The sequence below is a fragment of the Aquarana catesbeiana genome, linkage group LG09 (assembly GCF_042186555.1).
Source record: "Aquarana catesbeiana isolate 2022-GZ linkage group LG09, ASM4218655v1, whole genome shotgun sequence".
In the NCBI taxonomy this organism is placed as follows: Eukaryota; Metazoa; Chordata; class Amphibia; order Anura; family Ranidae; genus Aquarana; species Aquarana catesbeiana.
Genome location: NC_133332.1, coordinates 198,221,385 through 198,243,727, shown reverse-complemented (window position 1 = coordinate 198,243,727; position 22,343 = coordinate 198,221,385). Strand labels below are relative to the sequence as shown.

The following is a 22,343-nucleotide window of genomic DNA, read 5'->3' as shown; positions in this document are numbered from 1 at the left end:
GAATGGCAGCGTGTGTATAACCTGGTCTGACCAATCCAACAGACAAACAAGAAAAAGGCCTAGTGTGCAAGGCACAGTGTAACCCCTCAGGATTGTGAGGACAGACCAGGAAGTATTTAAAAATTAATAAAATTTTATTGAAAAAGTAATTTACAATAGAAACATTAAAATCAGTTATAGTACAAAATTATATACATAGTAGTAATTGCCCTCTTAATTACTGAGGAGCTGATACACGCAGCTGTTATGGATGACGCCTGACATATTTCAGACTTATATGTCCTTCTTCATAGGCTTTATGTCATCAAGAGCATACATGTTATGGCTGCAACACGTTACAACCCACAATGGTTGCAAGAACTCCCACTGATGGGAGTAACTACTTCGCTCAGTATATGGTCAGCCAGCAAAAACAAGGTAAGACTTGTAAATTCCTGTCACATCTGAGAGTATGTGTAGGTCAGAGGGTTCCTTGCTGCTGGGACCCACTGACCTACACATACAGGAAGTTACAAGTCTTACCTTGTTTTTGCTGGCCGACCATATACTGAGTGGAGTAGTTACTCCCATCAGTGGGAGTTCTTGCAACCATTGTTGGTCTGTCCAGAACTTGTCTTACCATCTCAATCTTACATATCCTTTCGCACTGTAAGCTAACACCTGTACAGACATTTTCCACACTGCCGTCCCCCTCTAACCTGGGTAGTGAACAGCTCAGCCATAACATGTATGCTCTTGATGACATAAAGCCTATGAAGAAGGACATATGAGTCTGAAACATGTCAGGCGTCATCCATAACAGCTGCGTGTATTCAGCTCAGTAATTAAGAGGGCAATTACTACTATGTATATAATTTTGTACTGACACTGATTTTAATGTTTCTATTGTTAATTACTTTTTCAATAAAATGTATTAATTTTTAAATACTTCCTGGTCTGTCCTCACAATCCTGAGGGGTTAGGCTGTGCCTTGCGCACTAGGCCTTTTTCTTGTTTAAAACAAGACAGGGGGCGCACGGGCTATTATACACATCATACTACTAAGCCGTCAGTTCTGTATCAAAGCTTGTTGTCAAAATAAAACATCAGCTTCCAGTCCACGATACATCATCATTCACATCACATAATGGGAGTGGGACAACTGGAAAACCCAACAACAGGCTAAGGTGTTTCAAGGACTCAAAACATGTTAGCCTGTTGGGTTTTCCAGTTGTCCTAGGCTATAGTGATGTGATGTATTGTGGACTGGAAGCTTACTTTGACGACAAGGTTGATAGAGTACACTTGCTGGTTTGTTGTATATTACTTAAAGAGGAAGTAAACCCTGATGGGTTTACTTCCTCTTTGTTTCCCTGCAAAGGTAAAGCATAATGGGCTACTATGTATCGCATAGTAGCCCATTATGTGTCACTTACTTGACACAGGAGCCTGCAATGTCACCGCTGTCCCCTCTGCTACGGAGTGTCCATCTTCTTTCCGGGTATCGTGGCTCCAGCGATGTGATTGGCCGGAGCCGCGATGACGTCACTCCCGCTCATGGCCAAGGGAGCTGCCACTAATGGCGATATGTCGTTAGTGGCGGCTCCCTTGCGCATGCGCGGGATGCACAGTGCGCCTCCGCGCCGATGCATACGGCGCATGCGCCATAGACAGCGGTGTCTATCTTTTTGCAAATATCTCCTAAACCATGTAGGTTTAGGAGATACTTCTTGGACCTACAGGTAAGCCTTAATCTAGGGTTTACAACCACTTTAAGTTACCATATTAACAAAGAGAGGTCTTCCTTAATGCACTAGGCCGGGGTGCCCTCTGTCTTGTTTTATTTCAACGGTGTAAGTATATCCACTGACTTCCCTAGTCATAAGAGTATTAAGAGGGCATCAAGGCATGGCATGTCCAGTGAAGCCAGCAGGGAAAAATGTAGTGAACAGGGGCCCACTTCAAAGCACCAGAGATTGTGGAGTTGATTTACTAAAATTGGAGAGATTGAAAAAATTTAGCGCAGCTGCGTACATTAGGCTAGCCAATGAGCATCGAAGTTCTTTGGCTTGTTCAAAGCTGACAAAAAATTAAAAAACCTGGAAGAGGATTGGTTAACCTAACCTTCTACGCAGAGCTGCACCAGATTTTGCACTCTCCAGTTTTAGTATAGTAATAGTAAATCAAATCAACCTCTGTGTGTTTTCCTATTCAGTTTCATATCCCTTTATTTTATCCACTCAACCAGGCCAATTCTGACATTTCTCTCCTACATGTAAAAATCATAACTTTTTGCTAGAAAATTACATAGAACCCTCAAACATTATATATGTTTTTTTAGCACGGTATTTGCGCAGCAATTTTTCAAACGTGTTTTTTTTTTTGCTTAAAAAAAACAAAAAAAACCAAAACACCACAGTAAAGTTAGCCCAATTTTTTTGCATAATGTGAAACAAAGTTACGCCGAGTAAATAGATACCTAACATGTCACGGTTCAAAATTGCATACACTCCTGGAATGTCGCCAAACTTCGGTACTAAAAGATCCCCTTAACCACCTTAATCTGACCAGCTGCTATGATCGTTCTTATGGTGTAGGGAATCGCCGGGTGAAAAAGCTGAAATCTGAATGATGCCTGTAGCTGCACCCATCATTCAGATATCCCCGCACAAAGCCCAGGACGTCATATGAGGGCCAGCCGTCGGCAAGTGCTTAATGGCAAAGTTACTGTGCAAAACAAACTGTTATAAAATTAAAGAACAACTAACCATAACAAATATGGCAGAAGGGCATTATTCTGTTTCACAGTTTTTCTGTAAATAATATATATTATATAACATATTATGATAGTTTTTTTTATTATTTTATTTTCAACTTAAATAAGAACTAATTTCCCTAAGTTCTCTCCCTAAGGTGTCAGCGGCTGCATGTGCGATAAAACTGTATGTATATGTAACATGTAGCTGCGGGTTACATACATAGTCATACAGTATACCGCACTGTTCTGGCCCCGGGTATGGGCAGAGACTTCCCGGAACACAGACTAGTCTACAGCAGCGGCACTCAGCCAATCACAGCAAGCAATGTAGACTAGTCTGTGTTCCTGGAAGTCTCCGCCCATACCCGAAACACAGTGCAGTATACTGTATGTATGTAGCCAGTAGGGATGAGCTTCGAGTTCGAGTCGAACTCATGTTCGACTCGAACATTGGCTGTTCGCAAGTTCGCCGAACAGCGAACAATTTGGGGTGTTCGCGGCAAATTCGAATGCCGCGGAACACCCTTTAAAAGTCTATGGGAGAAATCAAAAGTGCTAATTTTAAAGGCTAATATGCAAGTTATTGTCATAAAAAGTGTTTGGGGACCCAGGTCCTGCCCCAGGGGACATGGATCAATGCAAAAAAAAGTTTTAAAAACGGCCGTTTTTTCAGGAGCAGTGATTTTAATAATGCTTAAAGTCAAACAATAAAAGTGTAATATCCCTTTAAATTTCGTACCTGGGGGGTGTCTATAGTATGCCTGTAAAGGGGCGCATGTTTCCTGCGTTTAGAACAGTCTGACAGCAAAATGACATTTTGAAGGAAAAAACTCATTTAAAACTACCCGCGGCTATTGCATTGCCGACAATACACATAGAAGTTCATTGATAAAAACGGCATGGGAATTCCCCAAAGGGGAACCCCGAACCAAAATTAAAAAAAAAAAAAATGACGTGGGAGTCCCCCTAAATTCCATACCAGGCCCTTCAGGTCTGGTATGGATATTAAGGGGAACCCCGCACCAAAAAAAAAAAATACGGCGTGGGGTCCCCCCAAAAATCCATACCAGACCCTTATCCGAGCACGCAACCTGGCAGGCCGCAGGAAAAGAGGGGGGGACGAGAGTGCGGCCCCCCCCCCTCCTGAACCGTACCAGGCTACATGCCCTCAACATTGGGAGGGTGCTTTGGGGTAGCCCCCCAAAACACCTTGTCCCCATGTTGATGAGGACAAGGGCCTCATCCCCACAACCCTGGCCGGTGGTTGTGGGGGTCTGCGGGCGGGGGGCTTATCGGAATCTGGAAGCCCCCTTTAACAAGGGGACCCCCAGATCCCGGCCCCCCCCCTGTGTGAAATGGTAAGGGGGTACAAAAGTACCCCTACCATTTCACTAAAAAACTGTCAAAAATGTTAAAAATGACAAGAGACAGTTTTTGACAATTCCTTTATTTAAATACTTCTTCTTTCTTCTATCTTCCTTCATCTTCTGGTTCTTCTGGCTCTTCTGGTTCTTCCTCCGGCGTTCTCGTCCAGCATCTCCTCCGCGGCGTCTTCTATCTTCTTCTCCTCGGGCCGCTCCGCACCCATGGCATGGGGGGAGGCTCCCGCTCTTCTCTTCTTCTTCATCTTCTTCTCTTCTTCTTTTCTTCTCTTCTTCATTTTCTTCTCCGGGCCGCTCCTCACACATGCTAGCATGGCGGGAGGCTCCCGCTGTGTGACGGCGCTCCTCGTCTGACAGTTCTTAAATAACGTGGGGCGGGGCCACCCGGTGACCACGCCCCCCTCTGACGCACGGTGACTTGACGGGACTTCCCTGTGACGTCACGGGGAATGCCACAGGGAAGTCCCGTCATGTCCCGTGCGTCAGAGGGGGGCGGGGTCACCGGGTGGCCCTGCCCCCCGTTATTTAAGAACTGTCAGACGAGGAGCGCCGTCACACAGCGGGAGCCTCCCTTCATGCCAGCATGGATGCGGAGCGGCCCGGAGAAGAAAATGAAGAAGAGAAGAAGAAGAAGAGAAGAGCGGGAGCCTCCCCCCCATGCCATGGGTGCGGAGCGGCCCGAGGAGAAGAAGATAGAAGACGCCGCGGAGGAGATGCTGGACGAGAACGCCGGAGGAAGAACCAGAAGAGCCAGAAGAACCAGAAGATGAAGGAAGATAGAAGAAAGAAGAAGTATTTAAATAAAGGAATTGTCAAAAACTGTCTCTTGTCATTTTTAACATTTTTGACAGTTTTTTAGTGAAATGGTAGGGGTACTTTTGTACCCCCTTACCATTTCACACAGGGGGGGGGCCGGGATCTGGGGGTCCCCTTGTTAAAGGGGGCTTCCAGATTCCGATAAGCCCCCCGCCCGCAGACCCCCACAACCACCGGCCAGGGTTGTGGGGATGAGGCCCTTGTCCTCATCAACATGGGGACAAGGTGTTTTGGGGGGCTACCCCAAAGCACCCTCCCAATGTTGAGGGCATGTAGCCTGGTACGGTTCAGGAGGGGGGGGGGCCGCACTCTCGTCCCCCCCTCTTTTCCTGCGGCCTGCCAGGTTGCGTGCTCGGATAAGGGTCTGGTATGGATTTTTGGGGGGACCCCACGCCGTTTTTTTTTTTTTTTTTTTTTTTTGGCGCGGGGTTCCCCTTAAAATCCATACCAGACCTGAAGGGTCTGGTATGGAATTTAGGGGGAACCCCACGTCATTTTTTTTTTAAATTTTGGCGGGGTTCCCCTTAATATCCATACCAGACCTGAAGGGCCTGGTATGGAATTTAGGGGGACTCCCACGTCATTTTTTTTTTTTAATTTTGGTTCGGGGTTCCCCTTTGGGGAATTCCCATGCCGTTTTTATCAATGAACTTCTATGTGTATTGTCAGCAATGCAATAGCCGCGGGTAGTTTTAAATGAGTTTTTTCCTTCAAAATGTCATTTTGCTGTCAGACTGTTCTAAACACAGGAAACATGCGCCCCTTTACAGGCATACTATAGACACCCCCCAGGTACGAAATTTAAAGGGATATTACACTTTTATTGTTTGACTTTAAGCATTATTAAAATCACTGCTCCTGAAAAAACGGCCGTTTTTAAAACTTTTTTTTGCATTGATCCATGTCCCCTGGGGCAGGACCCAGGTCCCCAAACACTTTTTATGACAATAACTTGCATATTAGCCTTTAAAATTAGAACTTTTGATTATTCATGTTCGTGTCCCATAGACTTTAACGGTGTTCGCGTGTTCGAACGAACTTTTTTCCTGTTCGCATGTTCTGGTGCGAACCGAACAGGGGGGTGTTCGGCTCATCCCTAGTAGCCAGCCACAGATACAGAACAGATATAAGTTTTGCACATGCAGCGGGCTGACAGCTTAGGAAGAGAGTGAGACATAGTTTGGCCCAACAACAAACTATCTGTACAGTAGTTCAAAAGCTGGAGTTCTCTTAAATTGAAGAAGTGCAAAAAAACAAAAAAAACAAAACACAACTGTAGAACTACAATGAACACTGAACAACCAATGGCACAACTACACATTGGAACATATTATGTTCCAATTGTGTGTCCAAGAGCACAGTCTGACTTTATACCAATTCATTTACTATGTTCAACATAAATGAATTGGAATGTGCTACTGATTTCTAAATCTATTTCAGAGTAAAAGTGGCAGATTTCGCTTTAAGAACAAAAGTTGTTCAGCTTTCTCACAGGAGAGACAGTTCCTCTTCTCATCAAGAATATGAGATGCTAGACTGAATAGTCTCTCACTCTCTGTACTGGTGCTTGGGGCAGATAAATATCTGTATGCAATCTGTGCAAGCAAAGGAAAACGTTGTTTGTTGATGCGCCAGTACTCAAGGGGATTGTCACTTCTGGCGATAGGCTGTTCAGCTAAATAAATGTCCAGCTGTTGGGTAGCTGCAGTTGTTGTGGCACTGCTATGGACCGGGGTGCGTTCATGTAAAATTTCTTCAAACATATCAGATATCGAGGGAGTGTGTTCCTCTTCACTTGTATGCGACCGTTTCACTGGTATACTTTCCTCTGTGCTACACCTCGAAACTTCTTCACCAGATGCTTGCATCAACTCCATTTGTGCCTGTATCATTTCCCGTGCACGTTGCTTTTTCTCCATATTAAAAAAAATAATGCTCAAGGATCAAGGATCTAGAACTGTTGCAATGCAGTACAGAGGGTTGGATTCGGTGTCTTAAACAGGTTGTTAACGGCCTCCAGTAGAGTGGTTTTAGCTGCTTTTATGCCATGGTCTGTTTCTGCCTCTTTTCCTAGCAGACGCTTCAGTGCAGCAATCAAGGGGATAACTTCAGCAATGGAAGCATTAGCTGAGCTTATTTCTTTTGTTAACTGTTCAAATGGAGAGAGAAGAGACAAACTAGTTTAAACTAACATCTACTGATGTGCGTTCAATGTTGTCGGAAGCTCGTAATCTGCAATGTATGCAGCTAAAACACGCTTTGGTTCAAAAAGACTTTGCAGCATATAGTATGTGCTGTTCCAACGAGGGGCCACATCTTGCTGCAGTCGTTTCGGTGGCATTCCAAACTGTATCTGCAAAGCTTGTAATCTAGAATAAGCAAGTGGAGAATGCTTAAAGTGACCCACAATTTTTCTTCCTTTTGATAAGATATCAGATATGGTGCGCTGACTCAGCAATCCCTCATTCACAGCCAATTGCAGCATGTGTGCCATACATGGTATGCTTTTAAGTTCACTGTCCTCCATTGCCTTTGCCATGTTCCGCGCATTATCTTGGACAATCAAATACACTTTAGGCTTCTCAAGTGTCAAGCATGGTTTTTAAAGCGTCAGATAGCTGCTGCAGTATGTGATCCAACTAAAATCAATCGTAAAAAACTAAACCCCAGGCAGCTATAAAATAAAAAAATAAACCTAACCACCCATCTTTTTTTTTTTAAAGTGCACCTCTCTTGCCTCTTGTATATATTAGTATATTGCTGTAGTATATTGCTGCATAGTGCATACTGTCATGTTTAAAAAATTCATACGCTTGTCAGTGTAGTATTAGTATAACATACGAACTGAATGCTATCTAAATTAATTGACGGAGCTATACAAGTAGTAGAAGAAGTAGTACCTTAAAAAATATATATATATATATATATATATAATTATTTATTACCTGGCCTGTTAATTTAGTAGTAGAAGTAGTAGAACTAACTATAATACTACAAGTACACAAACAGCTGAATATCTCTATTTCAATAGAAAAGTTTGTATCAGTGTTGTCTCGATACCGATACTAGTATCGGTATCGGGACCGATACCGAGCATTTGTGTGAGTACTTGTACTCGCACAAATGCTCCCGATGCCAGATTCGATACCTGGTACCGGAAGTCGGCGGGCGGAGCGGAGATTGGTCTGGTAGCTGTGGAACCTCGTGAGCGTAAGCTGGCCGGGGCAGGGGTGCATGGCGCCGCTGCATATTTCCTCCAAAACGGTGACTGGAGCCGTCACATTCGGTACAGGAAGTGACGTTCCGTGTCTCCGTCGGAGGGTAAACATCACGACGCCCATCTTGGTACACCCTGCACTCGGCTGCAGTAAGCCAGCAGCGGATATCTTGTTACACCCAGCCCATATAGTTTGGGCTGGGTGTAACAAGATGTCCGCTGCTGGCTTACTGCAGCCAAGTGCAAGGTGTACCAATATGGGCGCTGCAGCATACTTACTAGATGTTAAATGATATGACTGATGAGAGCCAAGGAAGGATTTTGCAATGCTATATGCCATATAGTATTGCAAAATCCTTCCTCTCATCATTCATGTCATTTATTATGCAATTGCCAATCAGTGCTGCATTTCAGTGCCCATCAGTGCCTGCCCATAAGTGCCGCCTATCAGTGCCATCTGTGAGTGCCCATAACTGGCGCCTATCAGTGCCGTCTGTCAGTGCCATATGTCAGTGCCATACATAGTTACATAGTAGGTGAGGTTGAAAAAAGACACAAGTCCATCAAGTCCAACCTATGTGTGTGATTATGTGTCAGTATTGCATTGTATATCCCTGTATGTTGTGGTCATTCAGGTGCTTATCTAATAGTTTCTTGAAGCTATCAATGCTCCCCGCTGAGACCACCGCCTGTGGAAGGGAATTCCACATCCTTGCAGCTCTTACAGTAAAGAACCCTCTACGTAGTTTAAGGTTAAACCTCTTTTCTTCTAATTTTAATGAGTGGCCACGAGTCTTGGTAAACTCTCTTATATGTCAGTGCCCATAAGTGCCATCTATCAGTGCTACCTATCATTTCCCATAAGTGCCGCCTATCAGTGCCACCTATCAGTGCCACCTATCAATGCCCATCAGTCAGTGCCATCTATCAGTCCCCATCAGTCAGTGCCAACAATCAGTGCCCATTAGTCAAATTGTCACGACATTAAAAAAATGGTAATCGGTATCGGCGAGTAGTTGAAAAAAGTATTGGTACTTGTACTCGGACTTAAAAAAGTGGCATCAGGACAACCCTAGTTTGTATTATATATTATATACTAGTACTAGATGGTTTGTCACTATATAAGAGATATATTGGGTCTAATATTCTGGTAAAATGCTAAATTTGTTGATCTGAAAGGGGTGCACTGGGTGATTACCACTGGAGGATTTATCGAGTCATTAATTTGGCACATTTGGATTATCACTATATCAACTTTTTTCTGGATTGTTTTTAACATCATTTTCCTTACACTTTATATTTCGATGATTGCACTTTATTCATAATTTGCCATTGAAGAAATTTTATATGAATTGTAATATTCAGCACTGATGCACTTTATAAAAATTTGGTTTATATTGGATTGATATAATATTGTTATACAAGTGAAAGCGCAAAATATTTTTTTTTACCACAATACTGTGAGTACGGCTGTCCAACTCACACAATTTAGAGAATAACTATTTTTCCTCTAAGTGAAGGTTGTTTTGTTGCTTACAACCAAAAAACCCTGCCAGGTGCAGGACCTCTTTACAGGCTGTACCGCAGTTAACAGATATACAGCTTAATTCACTGAAGGGCGAAATGGGTTTGGATGCTGGCCTTTTTTCATCAATTTAAAAGTGATTGTAAAGTCTTGTTTTATTTTCTCTATAAAAATAATAAACATGTTATACTTACCTGCTCTGTGCAGTGGTTTTGCACAGGGCAGCCCAGATCCTCCTCTTCTCAGGTCCCTCACTCCTGTCGAGTGCCCCCACATAAAACAGCTTGCTGTGGGGGCACCCAAGCCGAGTCACAGCTCCCTGTGTCCATTCAGACACAGAGCCACGCTTCAGCCCCGCCTCCCCCCCCTCTCCTGATTGGCAAACTGACTTGGATTGACAGCAGCGTGAGCCAATGGCACCACTGCTGTGTCTTAGCCAATCAGTAGGAGAGTCCCGGGGCTCAGGTAAGTAGGTAAGTATTAGGGGGGCTGCTGCACACAGAAGGTTTTTTTTTTTTTTTTTTTATCTTAATGCATCAAGATAAAAAACCTTCTGACTTTACAACCACTTTAACTTATATTACAAAATTGTTATAAAATTTTATGCACAAAATTGATGCGCAAAAATGTATTTTTGCAAATAGGTGCATGTATGTGCACAAACAACATATGCATTTTGCAGGCATTCTAAATGCATCAGCAATTCTTTTGAGGCTTACTTCCCTGACAATAACCCTAAAAATATTGTATTAAAAATAAATTTAGCCTAAAGGTAACCTGTCAGTTTAAGACGCTCATACACACAAGACTAAAGTTTTTGGCCTTTTTGGCCTTCAGATGTGAGCACTTGGCTTGCTGCCGCCAAATTGGTTTGGCACATCTTTTCTCTCTTTACATCCCCTGAATGAGGTCAAGTGTCTCCAACTGTTCCACAAGCGACTTTCTGGCCCTCCTGATCCACGCCTTGGCCGTCCACTGTGAGGACCTACCTGGTGGCTCCCGGAGATCCATGCAGACTACAGCCTAGAGGATCTGAATGTCAAGACCTTCCATTCCACGCCTTTGGTGGCATACCACTTATGTGATTCCCTGTCGCTGACATGGGAATCCACGGGATCTGGTAAGAGTCTCCTTTTTTATTTCTGCCACGATTTGTTCGTCCAGTTGAGAGGTCGGTTTATGGTGCAAGGTGACTTCTGACAACCATCGGAATACCACCATCCCCTGGAGTACCCCCATTTCTTGTGCAGTGGGACATTCACATTAATTTATTGACTTTACGTTCAATTTATTTTTGATTTGATAATATTTTTCCAGCACCAATTCATAATTTTATGAGTTCTGATTATTCACTTATGTAATATGCGCTGCATTTTTTTCATATGTATGTTCATTGTTTTTGTCAGACTGTATGCAGCAGCTCCCGTTAGCCGTACTAGTTCGTGCGGTGTTTCACATTTATTTTTCATACACACAAGACTAAAAAGTTTACAAATCCCAGGAGCAGCTGGTACCTAACCTTTCTGAGCATATTCTACTGCTGTCCTGGATCATAAAATTAGACTGCTTCCTGAACTATGTTTAAAGGTGTCTTCATTACTTTACATAATACGAGAGGAAACTTACAGGTACTACCAATGAAGTTATGCCACTGGCCAGCCCAGAAACCAGTCGTCCCCCCAGTAACATCCAGACATTCTGTGCGGATATGATCAAGGTGAAGCCCAAAACAAATGGGATAGAGCAGATCATAAGCGTGACCTTTCGGCCTAGCCGGTCCACCATCCAGCCTCCAAACAGTCCTCCAACGGCAGCTCCAATGGTGACAATAGACTAACCAGAAAATAGAGAAAAAAATAAATAAATATGTTGCTTATCCAATAACCGACAGAAGCCAATCAGAATTTAGTTTGCTGTAGGCAGTGGGGATGTTATCAATGCAGTGTATAGTCTGTGCGGTCACCATACTACTAACTAAAATCGCATATTGGAGAGTTACTAGAACGGCACATGCTGGGCTCTGACAGATAATTAATCTATGTGATGAAGACATGGCATTATCAGTAATTAGGAATCAACAAAAGATACGTACAACAGAGAATCTGTGATGTGGCAGAAACATTAATTCATGGATCAGTTGACACATAATTCCACATTGGTCAGCAGCAATTGGTAACTGCTAATGTTGGTGTGTGTATAATGCCGGACAGAGGGTAAGGTGCAGACTTCTCACTTATTTGTGACCTTCACACTAATTTATGACAACCATCAGCACATGACAGATACTGTAGCTGCACTTCCTATTTCTTCACCCCAAAGATATGATGACGAGGAACAAAATCTTTGACACGCTAAAATTTCTCTGGGATAAATGTCATAAAACTCTACAGGACTTAGAGACAAAAAAGGCAGAACACATTGAAAACTGGCATCTCCATCAAATCTAATACCCAGCAAACAGTCGGGGACTTCATCCAATTAAAAGTGTTCTGTCAGACCCTCTGATTCCGCTCTCCCCCAGTGATCCATCAACCTCTTCCTTCCTACTAACTGACCCGTATTATCCGATCCTGACTCCCCTCTCTCCCGCTGGTCTGTCCGATCCTGACTCCCCTCTCTCCCGCTGGTCTGTCCGATCCTGACTCCCCTCTCTCCCGCTGGTCTGTCCGATCCTGACTCCCCTCTCTCCCGCTGGTCTGTCCGATCCTGACTCCCCTCTCTCCCGCTGGTCTGTCCGATCCTGACTCCCCTCTCTCCCGCTGGTCTGTCCGATCCTGACTCCCCTCTCTCCCGCTGGTCTGTCCGATCCTGACTCCCCTCTCTCCCGCTGGTCTGTCCGATCCTGACTCCCCTCTCTCCCGCTGGTCTGTCCGATCCTGACTCCCCTCTCTCCCGCTGGTCTGTCCGATCCTGACTCCCCTCTCTCCCGCTGGTCTGTCCGATCCTGACTCCCCTCTCTCCCGCTGGTCTGTCCGATCCGGACTCCCCTCCCTCCCGCTGGTCTGTCCGATCCTGACTCCCCTCCCTCCCCCTGGTCTGTCCGATCCTGACTCCCCTCCCTCCCCCTGGTCTGTCCGAGACTGCCTCCCCTCTCCCTGGTCTGTCCGAGACTGCCTCCCCTCTCCCTGGTCTGTCCGAGACTGCCTCCCCTCTCCCTGGTCTGTCCGAGACTGCCTCCCCTCTCCCTGGTCTGTCCGAGACTGCCTCCCCTCTCCCTGGTCTGTCCGAGACTGCCTCCCCTCTCCCTGGTCTGTCCGAGACTGCCTCCCCTCTCCCTGGTCTGTCCGAGACTGCCTCCCCTCTCCCTGGTCTGTCCGAGACTGCCTCCCCTCTCCCTGGTCTGTCCGAGACTGCCTCCCCTCTCCCTGGTCTGTCCGAGACTGCCTCCCCTCTCCCTGGTCTGTCCGAGACTGCCTCCCCTCTCCCTGGTCTGTCCGAGACTGCCTCCCCTCTCCCTGGTCTGTCCGAGACTGCCTCCCCTCTCCCTGGTCTGTCCGAGACTGCCTCCCCTCTCCCTGGTCTGTCCGAGACTGCCTCCCCTCTCCCTGGTCTGTCCGAGACTGCCTCCCCTCTCCCTGGTCTGTCCGAGACTGCCTCCCCTCTCCCTGGTCTGTCCGAGACTGCCTCCCCTCTCCCTGGTCAGTCCGAGACTGCCTCCCCTCTCACTGGTCAGTCCGAGACTGCCTCCCCTCTCACTGGTCAGTCCGAGACTGCCTCCCCTCTCACTGGTCAGTCCGAGACTGCCTCCCCTCTCACTGGTCAGTCCGAGACTGCCTCCCCTCTCACTGGTCTGTCAGATCCTGCCTCCCCTCTCACTGGTCTGTCAGATCCTGCCTCCCCTCTCACTGGTCTGTCAGATCCTGCCTCCCCTCTCACTGGTCTGTCAGATCCTGCCTCCCCTCTCACTGGTCTGTCAGATCCTGCCTCCCCTCTCACTGGTCTGTCAGATCCTGCCTCCCCTCTCACTGGTCTGTCAGATCCTGCCTCCCCTCTCACTGGTCTGTCAGATCCTGCCTCCCCTCTCACTGGTCTGTCAGATCCTGCCTCCCCTCTCACTGGTCTGTCAGATCCTGCCTCCCCTCTCACTGGTCTGTCAGATCCTGCCTCCCCTCTCACTGGTCTGTCAGATCCTGCCTCCCCTCTCACTGGTCTGTCAGATCCTGCCTCCCCTCTCACTGGTCTGTCAGATCCTGCCTCCCCTCTCACTGGTCTGTCAGATCCTGCCTCCCCTCTCACTGGTCTGTCCGAGACTGCCTCCCCTCTCACTGGTCTGTCCGAGACTGCCTCCCCTCTCCCTGGTCTGTCCGAGACTGCCTCCCCTCTCCCTGGTCTGTCCGAGACTGCCTCCCCTCTCCCTGGTCTGTCCGAGACTGCCTCCCCTCTCCCTGGTCTGTCCGAGACTGCCTCCCCTCTCCCTGGTCTGTCCGAGACTGCCTCCCCTCTCCCTGGTCTGTCCGAGACTGCCTCCCCTCTCCCTGGTCAGTCCGAGACTGCCTCCCCTCTCCCTGGTCAGTCCGAGACTGCCTCCCCTCTCACTGGTCAGTCCGAGACTGCCTCCCCTCTCACTGGTCAGTCCGAGACTGCCTCCCCTCTCACTGGTCAGTCCGAGACTGCCTCCCCTCTCACTGGTCAGTCCGAGACTGCCTCCCCTCTCACTGGTCAGTCCGAGACTGCCTCCCCTCTCACTGGTCAGTCCGAGACTGCCTCCCCTCTCACTGGTCAGTCCGAGACTGCCTCCCCTCTCACTGGTCAGTCCGAGACTGCCTCCCCTCTCACTGGTCAGTCCGAGACTGCCTCCCCTCTCACTGGTCAGTCCGAGACTGCCTCCCCTCTCACTGGTCAGTCCGAGACTGCCTCCCCTCTCACTGGTCAGTCCGAGACTGCCTCCCCTCTCACTGGTCAGTCCGAGACTGCCTCCCCTCTCACTGGTCAGTCCGAGACTGCCTCCCCTCTCACTGGTCAGTCCGAGACTGCCTCCCCTCTCACTGGTCAGTCCGAGACTGCCTCCCCTCTCACTGGTCTGTCAGATCCTGCCTCCCCTCTCACTGGTCTGTCAGATCCTGCCTCCCCTCTCACTGGTCTGTCAGATCCTGCCTCCCCTCTCACTGGTCTGTCAGATCCTGCCTCCCCTCTCACTGGTCTGTCAGATCCTGCCTCCCCTCTCACTGGTCTGTCAGATCCTGCCTCCCCTCTCACTGGTCTGTCAGATCCTGCCTCCCCTCTCACTGGTCTGTCAGATCCTGCCTCCCCTCTCACTGGTCTGTCAGATCCTGCCTCCCCTCTCACTGGTCTGTCAGATCCTGCCTCCCCTCTCACTGGTCTGTCCGAGACTGCCTCCCCTCTCACTGGTCTGTCCGAGACTGCCTCCCCTCTCCCTGGTCTGTCCGAGACTGCCTCCCCTCTCCCTGGTCTGTCCGAGACTGCCTCCCCTCTCCCTGGTCTGTCCGAGACTGCCTCCCCTCTCCCTGGTCTGTCCGAGACTGCCTCCCCTCTCCCTGGTCTGTCCGAGACTGCCTCCCCTCTCCCTGGTCTGTCCGAGACTGCCTCCCCTCTCCCTGGTCTGTCCGAGACTGCCTCCCCTCTCCCTGGTCTGTCCGAGACTGCCTCCCCTCTCCCTGGTCTGTCCGAGACTGCCTCCCCTCTCCCTGGTCAGTCCGAGACTGCCTCCCCTCTCCCTGGTCAGTCCGAGACTGCCTCCCCTCTCCCTGGTCAGTCCGAGACTGCCTCCCCTCTCACTGGTCAGTCCGAGACTGCCTCCCCTCTCACTGGTCAGTCCGAGACTGCCTCCCCTCTCACTGGTCAGTCCGAGACTGCCTCCCCTCTCACTGGTCAGTCCGAGACTGCCTCCCCTCTCACTGGTCAGTCCGAGACTGCCTCCCCTCTCACTGGTCAGTCCGAGACTGCCTCCCCTCTCACTGGTCAGTCCGAGACTGCCTCCCCTCTCACTGGTCAGTCCGAGACTGCCTCCCCTCTCACTGGTCTGTCAGATCCTGCCTCCCCTCTCACTGGTCTGTCAGATCCTGCCTCCCCTCTCACTGGTCTGTCAGATCCTGCCTCCCCTCTCACTGGTCTGTCAGATCCTGCCTCCCCTCTCACTGGTCTGTCAGATCCTGCCTCCCCTCTCACTGGTCTGTCAGATCCTGCCTCCCCTCTCACTGGTCTGTCAGATCCTGCCTCCCCTCTCACTGGTCTGTCAGATCCTGCCTCCCCTCTCACTGGTCTGTCAGATCCTGCCTCCCCTCTCACTGGTCTGTCAGATCCTGCCTCCCCTCTCACTGGTCTGTCAGATCCTGCCTCCCCTCTCACTGGTCTGTCAGATCCTGCCTCCCCTCTCACTGGTCTGTCAGATCCTGCCTCCCCTCTCACTGGTCTGTCAGATCCTGCCTCCCCTCTCACTGGTCTGTCAGATCCTGCCTCCCCTCTCACTGGTCTGTCAGATCCTGCCTCCCCTCTCACTGGTCTGTCAGATCCTGCCTCCCCTCTCACTGGTCTGTCAGATCCTGCCTCCCCTCTCACTGGTCTGTCAGATCCTGCCTCCCCTCTCACTGGTCTGTCAGATCCTGCCTCCCCCCTCACTGGTCTGTCCGAGACTGCCTCCCCTCTCACTGGTCTGTCCGAGACTGCCTCCCCTCTCACTGGTCTGTCCGAGACTGCCTCCCCTCTCACTGGTCTGTCCGATCCTCCCTCCCCTCTCACTGGTCTGATCTGTCAGGTCCACCCACCTCTTTTAGTGACCTGTCCAGTACAGTTTTGAACTGTACTGTTTTCATACCTGAGACTACAAATGTACATAATAAAGGAACACTTACTCCAAACCACGATGCTGTGCCCTTATCCAATATTAAACGTGGATCGTCTGCATGCTTCAGATCAGAGATGGCTGGAGAGCTGAAACCCAGCACAAAACCAAAGCTCAGAGGACCCAATACAGCAGCCAATGTGGCCAAATACAAATTTCTGTTCTGCACCTTCCTGTGGGAAAAAAACGAGAAAAGGCTTGTTATTAGACAGTGTCAGAGCATGTGCACTGTGCCATTCTCTTCTATTATAAGACAGTATGATAGCGTGTACACTAGACAATTCTTTGCTGCTCTTTGACAGTGTCAGATTGTGTGCACTGGGCTATTCCTTACTTTCTTATGACAACATATCATTGTATACAATGAGTCCTCCTTTCTCATTATATGACAGCATTAGTTGGTGTCTGAGCATGCACACAGAATAATTCTCTGCCATTATAGGTCAGTGTCAGAGTGTTCACACTAGACAGTGCTCTTTCATCATATGACAGTGTCAGAGCATGCTCACTGAGCCATTTTCTACCGGTGTATGACAGTGTCCGGGTGTGTGCACTAGACTGTTCCTTGCTGTAATAGGACTATGGCAGGTTGCCTGCATTTGACAATTCTCAGCAGTTATAGTTCGTTGTCAGTGCATACGCACTGGCCAATTCTCTTTTGTTTTTAAAATGTCAGATTGTGTGCACAAGGCAATTCCTTGTTTATCTAAAAAGGTATCTTCAAAAAGTTTCCTCACTTTTACATATTTTTTGGAAACAGTGAGGGCCAGGGGAGTAGTAATCGGTTGTGTTTGAGAGTGTCATGTGACTAGTTTGGCAAGCCGGCTGACTGTGCAGTTTAATATAAGATTTGTCACACTGTGGTGAAGATTGGTGTGAATCTTATAACAATCAGTGCGGAAATCTTTTGAAGAACCCTCGTACATATGGTAGCATAACATTGTATGCACTGCATCATTCTTTGTAAGTACAGCATAATATATCATTAGCTAGTGTACGAGCATTGTCACCGGATAGTTCTCTGATGTTACAGGTCAGTATCTCTCTGCTGTTATATGACAACTGCACTTGGTAGTTAACTGCTGTTATAGACAGTGCCAGAGTGAGTACGCTGGACCATTCTCTTCCATAATAACTCATATGACAGTGTCAGGATGTGTGCACTGGGCAATTCTCTATGCCACGGTATCTCAACCGGGGCACTGCCATGATCTACCTGTCAATTTCAGGCAGCTGATGGGTAGATTGCATTCCCACTTAGCTAACATTATCATTTCCCCTGCAGGCAGAGCAGCACGGGGAAGCAATAAGTGTTTCTGCTGTTCCCCAATGACCTCTCCTCCTCTCCTGTCCATTCCAGGTGCTTGTATGTGACGTCACATTGGATGAACAAGGGAGGGGGGCCAGCAGGGAATAGCATGGCAGAACCACAGTCTATCGCAGCAGCTTCTCTGTGCCGCTCTGCATATGAAGGAAACTGCTACTGTAATGTGCCCTATTGGCTCTCTGTGCTCTGACCTGCTGCACCCCGGTAGCCCACCCTGCTAAATCCCTGTACACTGCTTATCTGAAGTTTGACACAGAATTAAGCATCAGTGCAGAAAAAAGCAAGCACAAGTTTCACGTTAATAGGTAGTTTATAATATTTCTTCTATTATTTAGTGCTATTTCAAAAATTCATTATTGTTATATCTACAGCTCTCTGATCACACCAATGTTCCCTGAGCTGTAGATGTGAAGATTATTTTAGGGGTCCCCCCGAGATCTCAAACTTGTTACCATGCATTCCTTCAATGTCAAATGGTTGAGAAACCGTTCTCTCTGCTGTTATAGGACAGCGTCGGGGCGTGCGCAAAGGACCATTCTCCTCCTGTTCTAGGACAGCGTCAGGGCGTGCGCAAAGGACCATTCTCCTCCTGTTCTAGGACAGCGTCAGGGCGTGCGCGCCGGTCCCTCCTCATCTATCTAACTACACATATGAACACAGTATTTACAGTCATTCCTGACCCCAGCACACCTCACACATCGTACCTCAGATATGAGCTCTGCTGTGTCAGTCGGTCTTCAGTAGGAGACGGATCCAGGAGGGGTTGGGAATCCTCACCGTCCATCATCCTGAAATAGAAACGTGCCATTATTAGCTGTATATGTACCCCCCTCTCCCATATACCTCAGTGTATATACCAGAGATGTAATCTGATTGGACAGAGATTGAACAGTTTGGGTGAATGGTACCTGTATTCAGTGTAATGAGCAAAGCACTGGATCAAAGGTGAGCTCCTTCCTAGAGCACAGCTCGTCTCATGATGTCACCGTATCACTACCTGTATAACACCCCTGGCTTATACATATAATGTATCATACAATCACCCCGATCCCCACTGCACTCCTCTGATGTGATGTGGCTATACAGCGATCACATGATTCCTTTCACTGGTCAGCACGTGACACTGATTGGCCCCTCCCCCCTCCCTGGAGATGGGACTCGTACCGCAGTCGCCATATTGTTGTAGCCACTAGGATGAGGCTTGTGATAGACTTAGTAAAGACGTATCATCAGATTTGGCTACCCGTCAGAATATGTAACGGAAGTGACGTTCCATCACCGCCATCTTGCTACACCCCGCACTCGTCCATAGTAAGGATACAGTGAGAATGCAGCAAGTGGACATCTTGTTACACCCACCGGAGTCATGCATTTCACACTTATTTTTAACAGTAAACTCAGCTTATATAGTGAAGTTCAGTATTTTGAAATCCTTGGGTCTGTTTTGATTAACAACTCTACCATGACCTGCCCCATCTGCTTACCCTACAACCAATATCTAGAGCCCTACCCTCACCCATCATGGCGGATTCAGAGATTCTCGCGACATGTGCTCTTTCAGGCCTGAACAGAAGCAACCAGCGCGGGGAGCGGCGGCAGGGGGCGGGGCAGGCGGGAGTCAGAGTCTCCGCCTCCCGGGAAAGATGGCGGCAGTAAGGAGGACGAACCCATGGGGAACCAGGTACACTGACACCGGGGCCCTCGCTTAGGGCCCCAATACAGTGACGGCTTATTGGAGTCTCCGCCCACTTCCTGTCATCTCCTCCACCTCACTATCTCCAAATCCTTCCACACAACTCTGTAATTACCCCGAGTGCCGACCTGTGCGCTGCACTTCTCCCTCCCGGGGGACAGAGGCTGCGACAGTACATAATACACTAGATCACCCCATCATATCTATCCCCTTATACTACACACCCCCAGCATTTATATAATTGTTTACACACACACAGTAAATGCTCCCTTGTATGTATAATTATATATACACACATATATATATCTCTAATTATATGCACACACATTATATACTGCCATCATTTATGTGTCTAATAGTGTACCCCCATCAGTTATACCTAATTATATACATGCACACTATATAACCCCCCCAAAATAACTATACACCCCATGATAGATCTAATTGTGTATGCACACTATATACCCCCTGAATGTAGATGTCCAATTCGGTACATACACTATATACCCTCTTCATATATATGTCAAATGATGTACACGCACCATACACCTCCTTATACAGTACATATATTTATATACAGTGACAAGCAGGGGAGATCTCCACTGTCCATATATCAAAGCCCTTCTATTCCATTATCCATTCCTGATCGGTAATGATGATTGCTGACAGATAAAGATGTGACTCTTCTTCATAATCCTTTTAGTCTCCTCCGCTGACAATAGCTGGATTGGTATATTGAGTATTCCCTCCTTGTGGTATTGCTCCATATTCAGTCAAGTGTCATCTCTTCATAATCAGGAATTATTATCACACATTTATATAATCTCGCTGTGACTCTTTTTTCCTGACTGAGAACACTAAGCAAGTCACATCATATTTGCACCAAAGGAGCTCACATTCTAATGACCCACTACAATCACACACTTATTATTCATTTATTAATTTAGTTCTGCCATTTTCTGCAGCACTTTACAGAGAAACCATTCATGTTAGCCTCTGCCACAGAAGAGCTTACACTCTAATGTCCCCACCACATTCAAATACTATAATTTGTATTATTAATATACATTTAGATAGCTCTGACCTATTCTGTAGTGCTGTACAGAGAACCCCAAGTCTCTGTATCCGAGTGTATATAATCTGCCCTTTTGTCATTCTGTCCAGGCATCATCTATAGGGTATGCTGAGTCATCGGTGTGCCGATTAGAGGAGACATTACTGTGATGGTGCGTATTGCTCCCCTGTTATCTATATGTTACTGTGATTGTATAATTCTTTTGTAATCTACGCTGTGTATTACTGCGATGAGGAGTCCTGTAAAAAAAAAAAACTCCATATTACTGTCATGCAGGTATCACTCATCTGAAATGCTGAGTTAGTCAGCCAGGAGTTGCATGCCATGTTATATAGTGACTACCACATCCCAAAAAAATAAACGGGTTCCATAATGTGAAAATATAATAATGTTAATTTTCTTTTTTTTTTGATTAGCAGATAGTCCTGTGCAGGGAATTTGTAGGCAAAAAAGTTTTTGATTTTGGTGTTTGACCTGTAGAACAATAACATTTTAGAAGAGTGCCGGTGTGGTATATGGTCCTATGTGAATGAGGCCTTATGCCGCGTACACACGGCTGGACTTGCCAACTGGCTAAACTCCGTCGGCATTTCCAATGGAGAGATTTAGAACATGTTCTATATCTGAGTCAGTCGCAAATGCCGACAGAATGGGGCATACACACAGTCGGAATGTCCGACCAAAAGCTCCCATCGGACTTTTTCTGTCGGGAAGTCGGCCATGTGTACGTGGCATTGGGCTTGTTTTTGTTTTTTCTCTTTTGCTATTATATTTTAATAATGGGGTTTAGACGTCAGGTTTTGTCATGTCAGTCATATTTGGTTGCTGCAGGCATGCCCAGGTTCAGGTTGCCTTGGGGTTTAAAATATATCTAAAGCAATATTGCTTTCTTTCTAGATAGATTTGGAAATAATTAGAACTCCTGTCATTTTTTTTTAAATCTGTATGCCAGTTGGGAGATTTCCCTTCACTTTCTGTCGTATTCGTGCAACAAGAAGTTGGAGGAGGTCTCTCTAAGGCCCCTTCCACACGAGGCAGATCTGTTTCAGTGGAGTCCGCCAGCTCAGCAGGAGATCTCTCTGTTGATCTCCGCTGAGCCAGCGGATGACAGGTCCGTCTCTGTTCACTGAGTGAGTAGGGGCCTGTCGAGCGCTGCTGATGCTTATGGAGAGATCGTAGGAAAATGAACAGCATGTCCATTTTCATCAGATCTCATCCGATTTGATCTGCCAGGATGGATGGCGAACATATCGACATACGTCTGATTTTAGCGGATCGGATGATAGCAGACATCCGTCGCTCCATAGACCTGCATGGAGCGTCCGTTCAGGTCCGCCTAAAAAACTGACAGGCAGACCTGAACGGTCCGTTAAAGTGAAAGGGGCCTTAAGTGGGAGAAATAATTCCTTAGACCACTGAAATATTGGAATATTTCCTTTTTCATTACTTCCCTAGCTCACCTCCATTATCCAGCTGCTCTGGCAATCTCTGTTCAGTTATGCAAGATTTCAATATAGTTAGAGCAGAACTAAACCCTCCTATCATTTACAGCCAAGGAAGCTGCCATCTTAGCCTCTGATTGATCTGCAGTTACCATGGTGTTGCACATGTGATCAGCTATGACACCAGCCATTTGATGGCTTATCAGGTCAGTTGAGAGCACAAGCAATTGTGACAGTTATCATTCATGGCATGCCTTCAATGTAACTGTTTTTCAAAACAAAGTGGAACTAAGCTCCATTATCCTTGAGGCTCGGTTCACACTGCCACGT

General features: G+C 47.3%; 2 protein-coding genes across 4 annotated transcripts in view; one reads left to right on the top strand and one right to left on the bottom strand.

Annotated features, from left to right (window-relative positions):
* Nucleotides 1-18,923, bottom strand: part of SLC2A8 (solute carrier family 2 member 8) — a 56,600-nt gene extending 37,677 nt beyond the window's left edge. For both annotated transcript variants that reach the window (XM_073599516.1, XM_073599517.1), the window contains exons 1-4: nt 18,712-18,923; nt 18,508-18,591; nt 16,487-16,649; nt 11,304-11,510 (exon numbers count right to left, since the gene is read on the bottom strand). In XM_073599516.1, coding sequence (XP_073455617.1) covers nt 11,304-11,510; nt 16,487-16,649; nt 18,508-18,590 — 453 coding nt within the window. In that variant the 5' untranslated portion in view covers nt 18,591; nt 18,712-18,923. The remainder of the gene's footprint in view (nt 1-11,303; nt 11,511-16,486; nt 16,650-18,507; nt 18,592-18,711) is intronic.
* Nucleotides 18,924-19,358: 435 nt separating this feature from the next.
* The window catches only part of FBXW2 (F-box and WD repeat domain containing 2), a 37,459-nt gene continuing 34,474 nt past the window's right edge, over nt 19,359-22,343 (top strand). Inside the window, exons 1-3 of one of the 2 annotated variants that reach the window (XM_073599513.1) lie at nt 19,359-19,484; nt 20,661-20,722; nt 22,123-22,219. The gene's annotated coding sequence lies outside the window, so the exon portion shown is untranslated. The remainder of the gene's footprint in view (nt 19,485-20,660; nt 20,723-22,122; nt 22,220-22,343) is intronic. The other variant, XM_073599512.1, reaches the window with a different exon arrangement.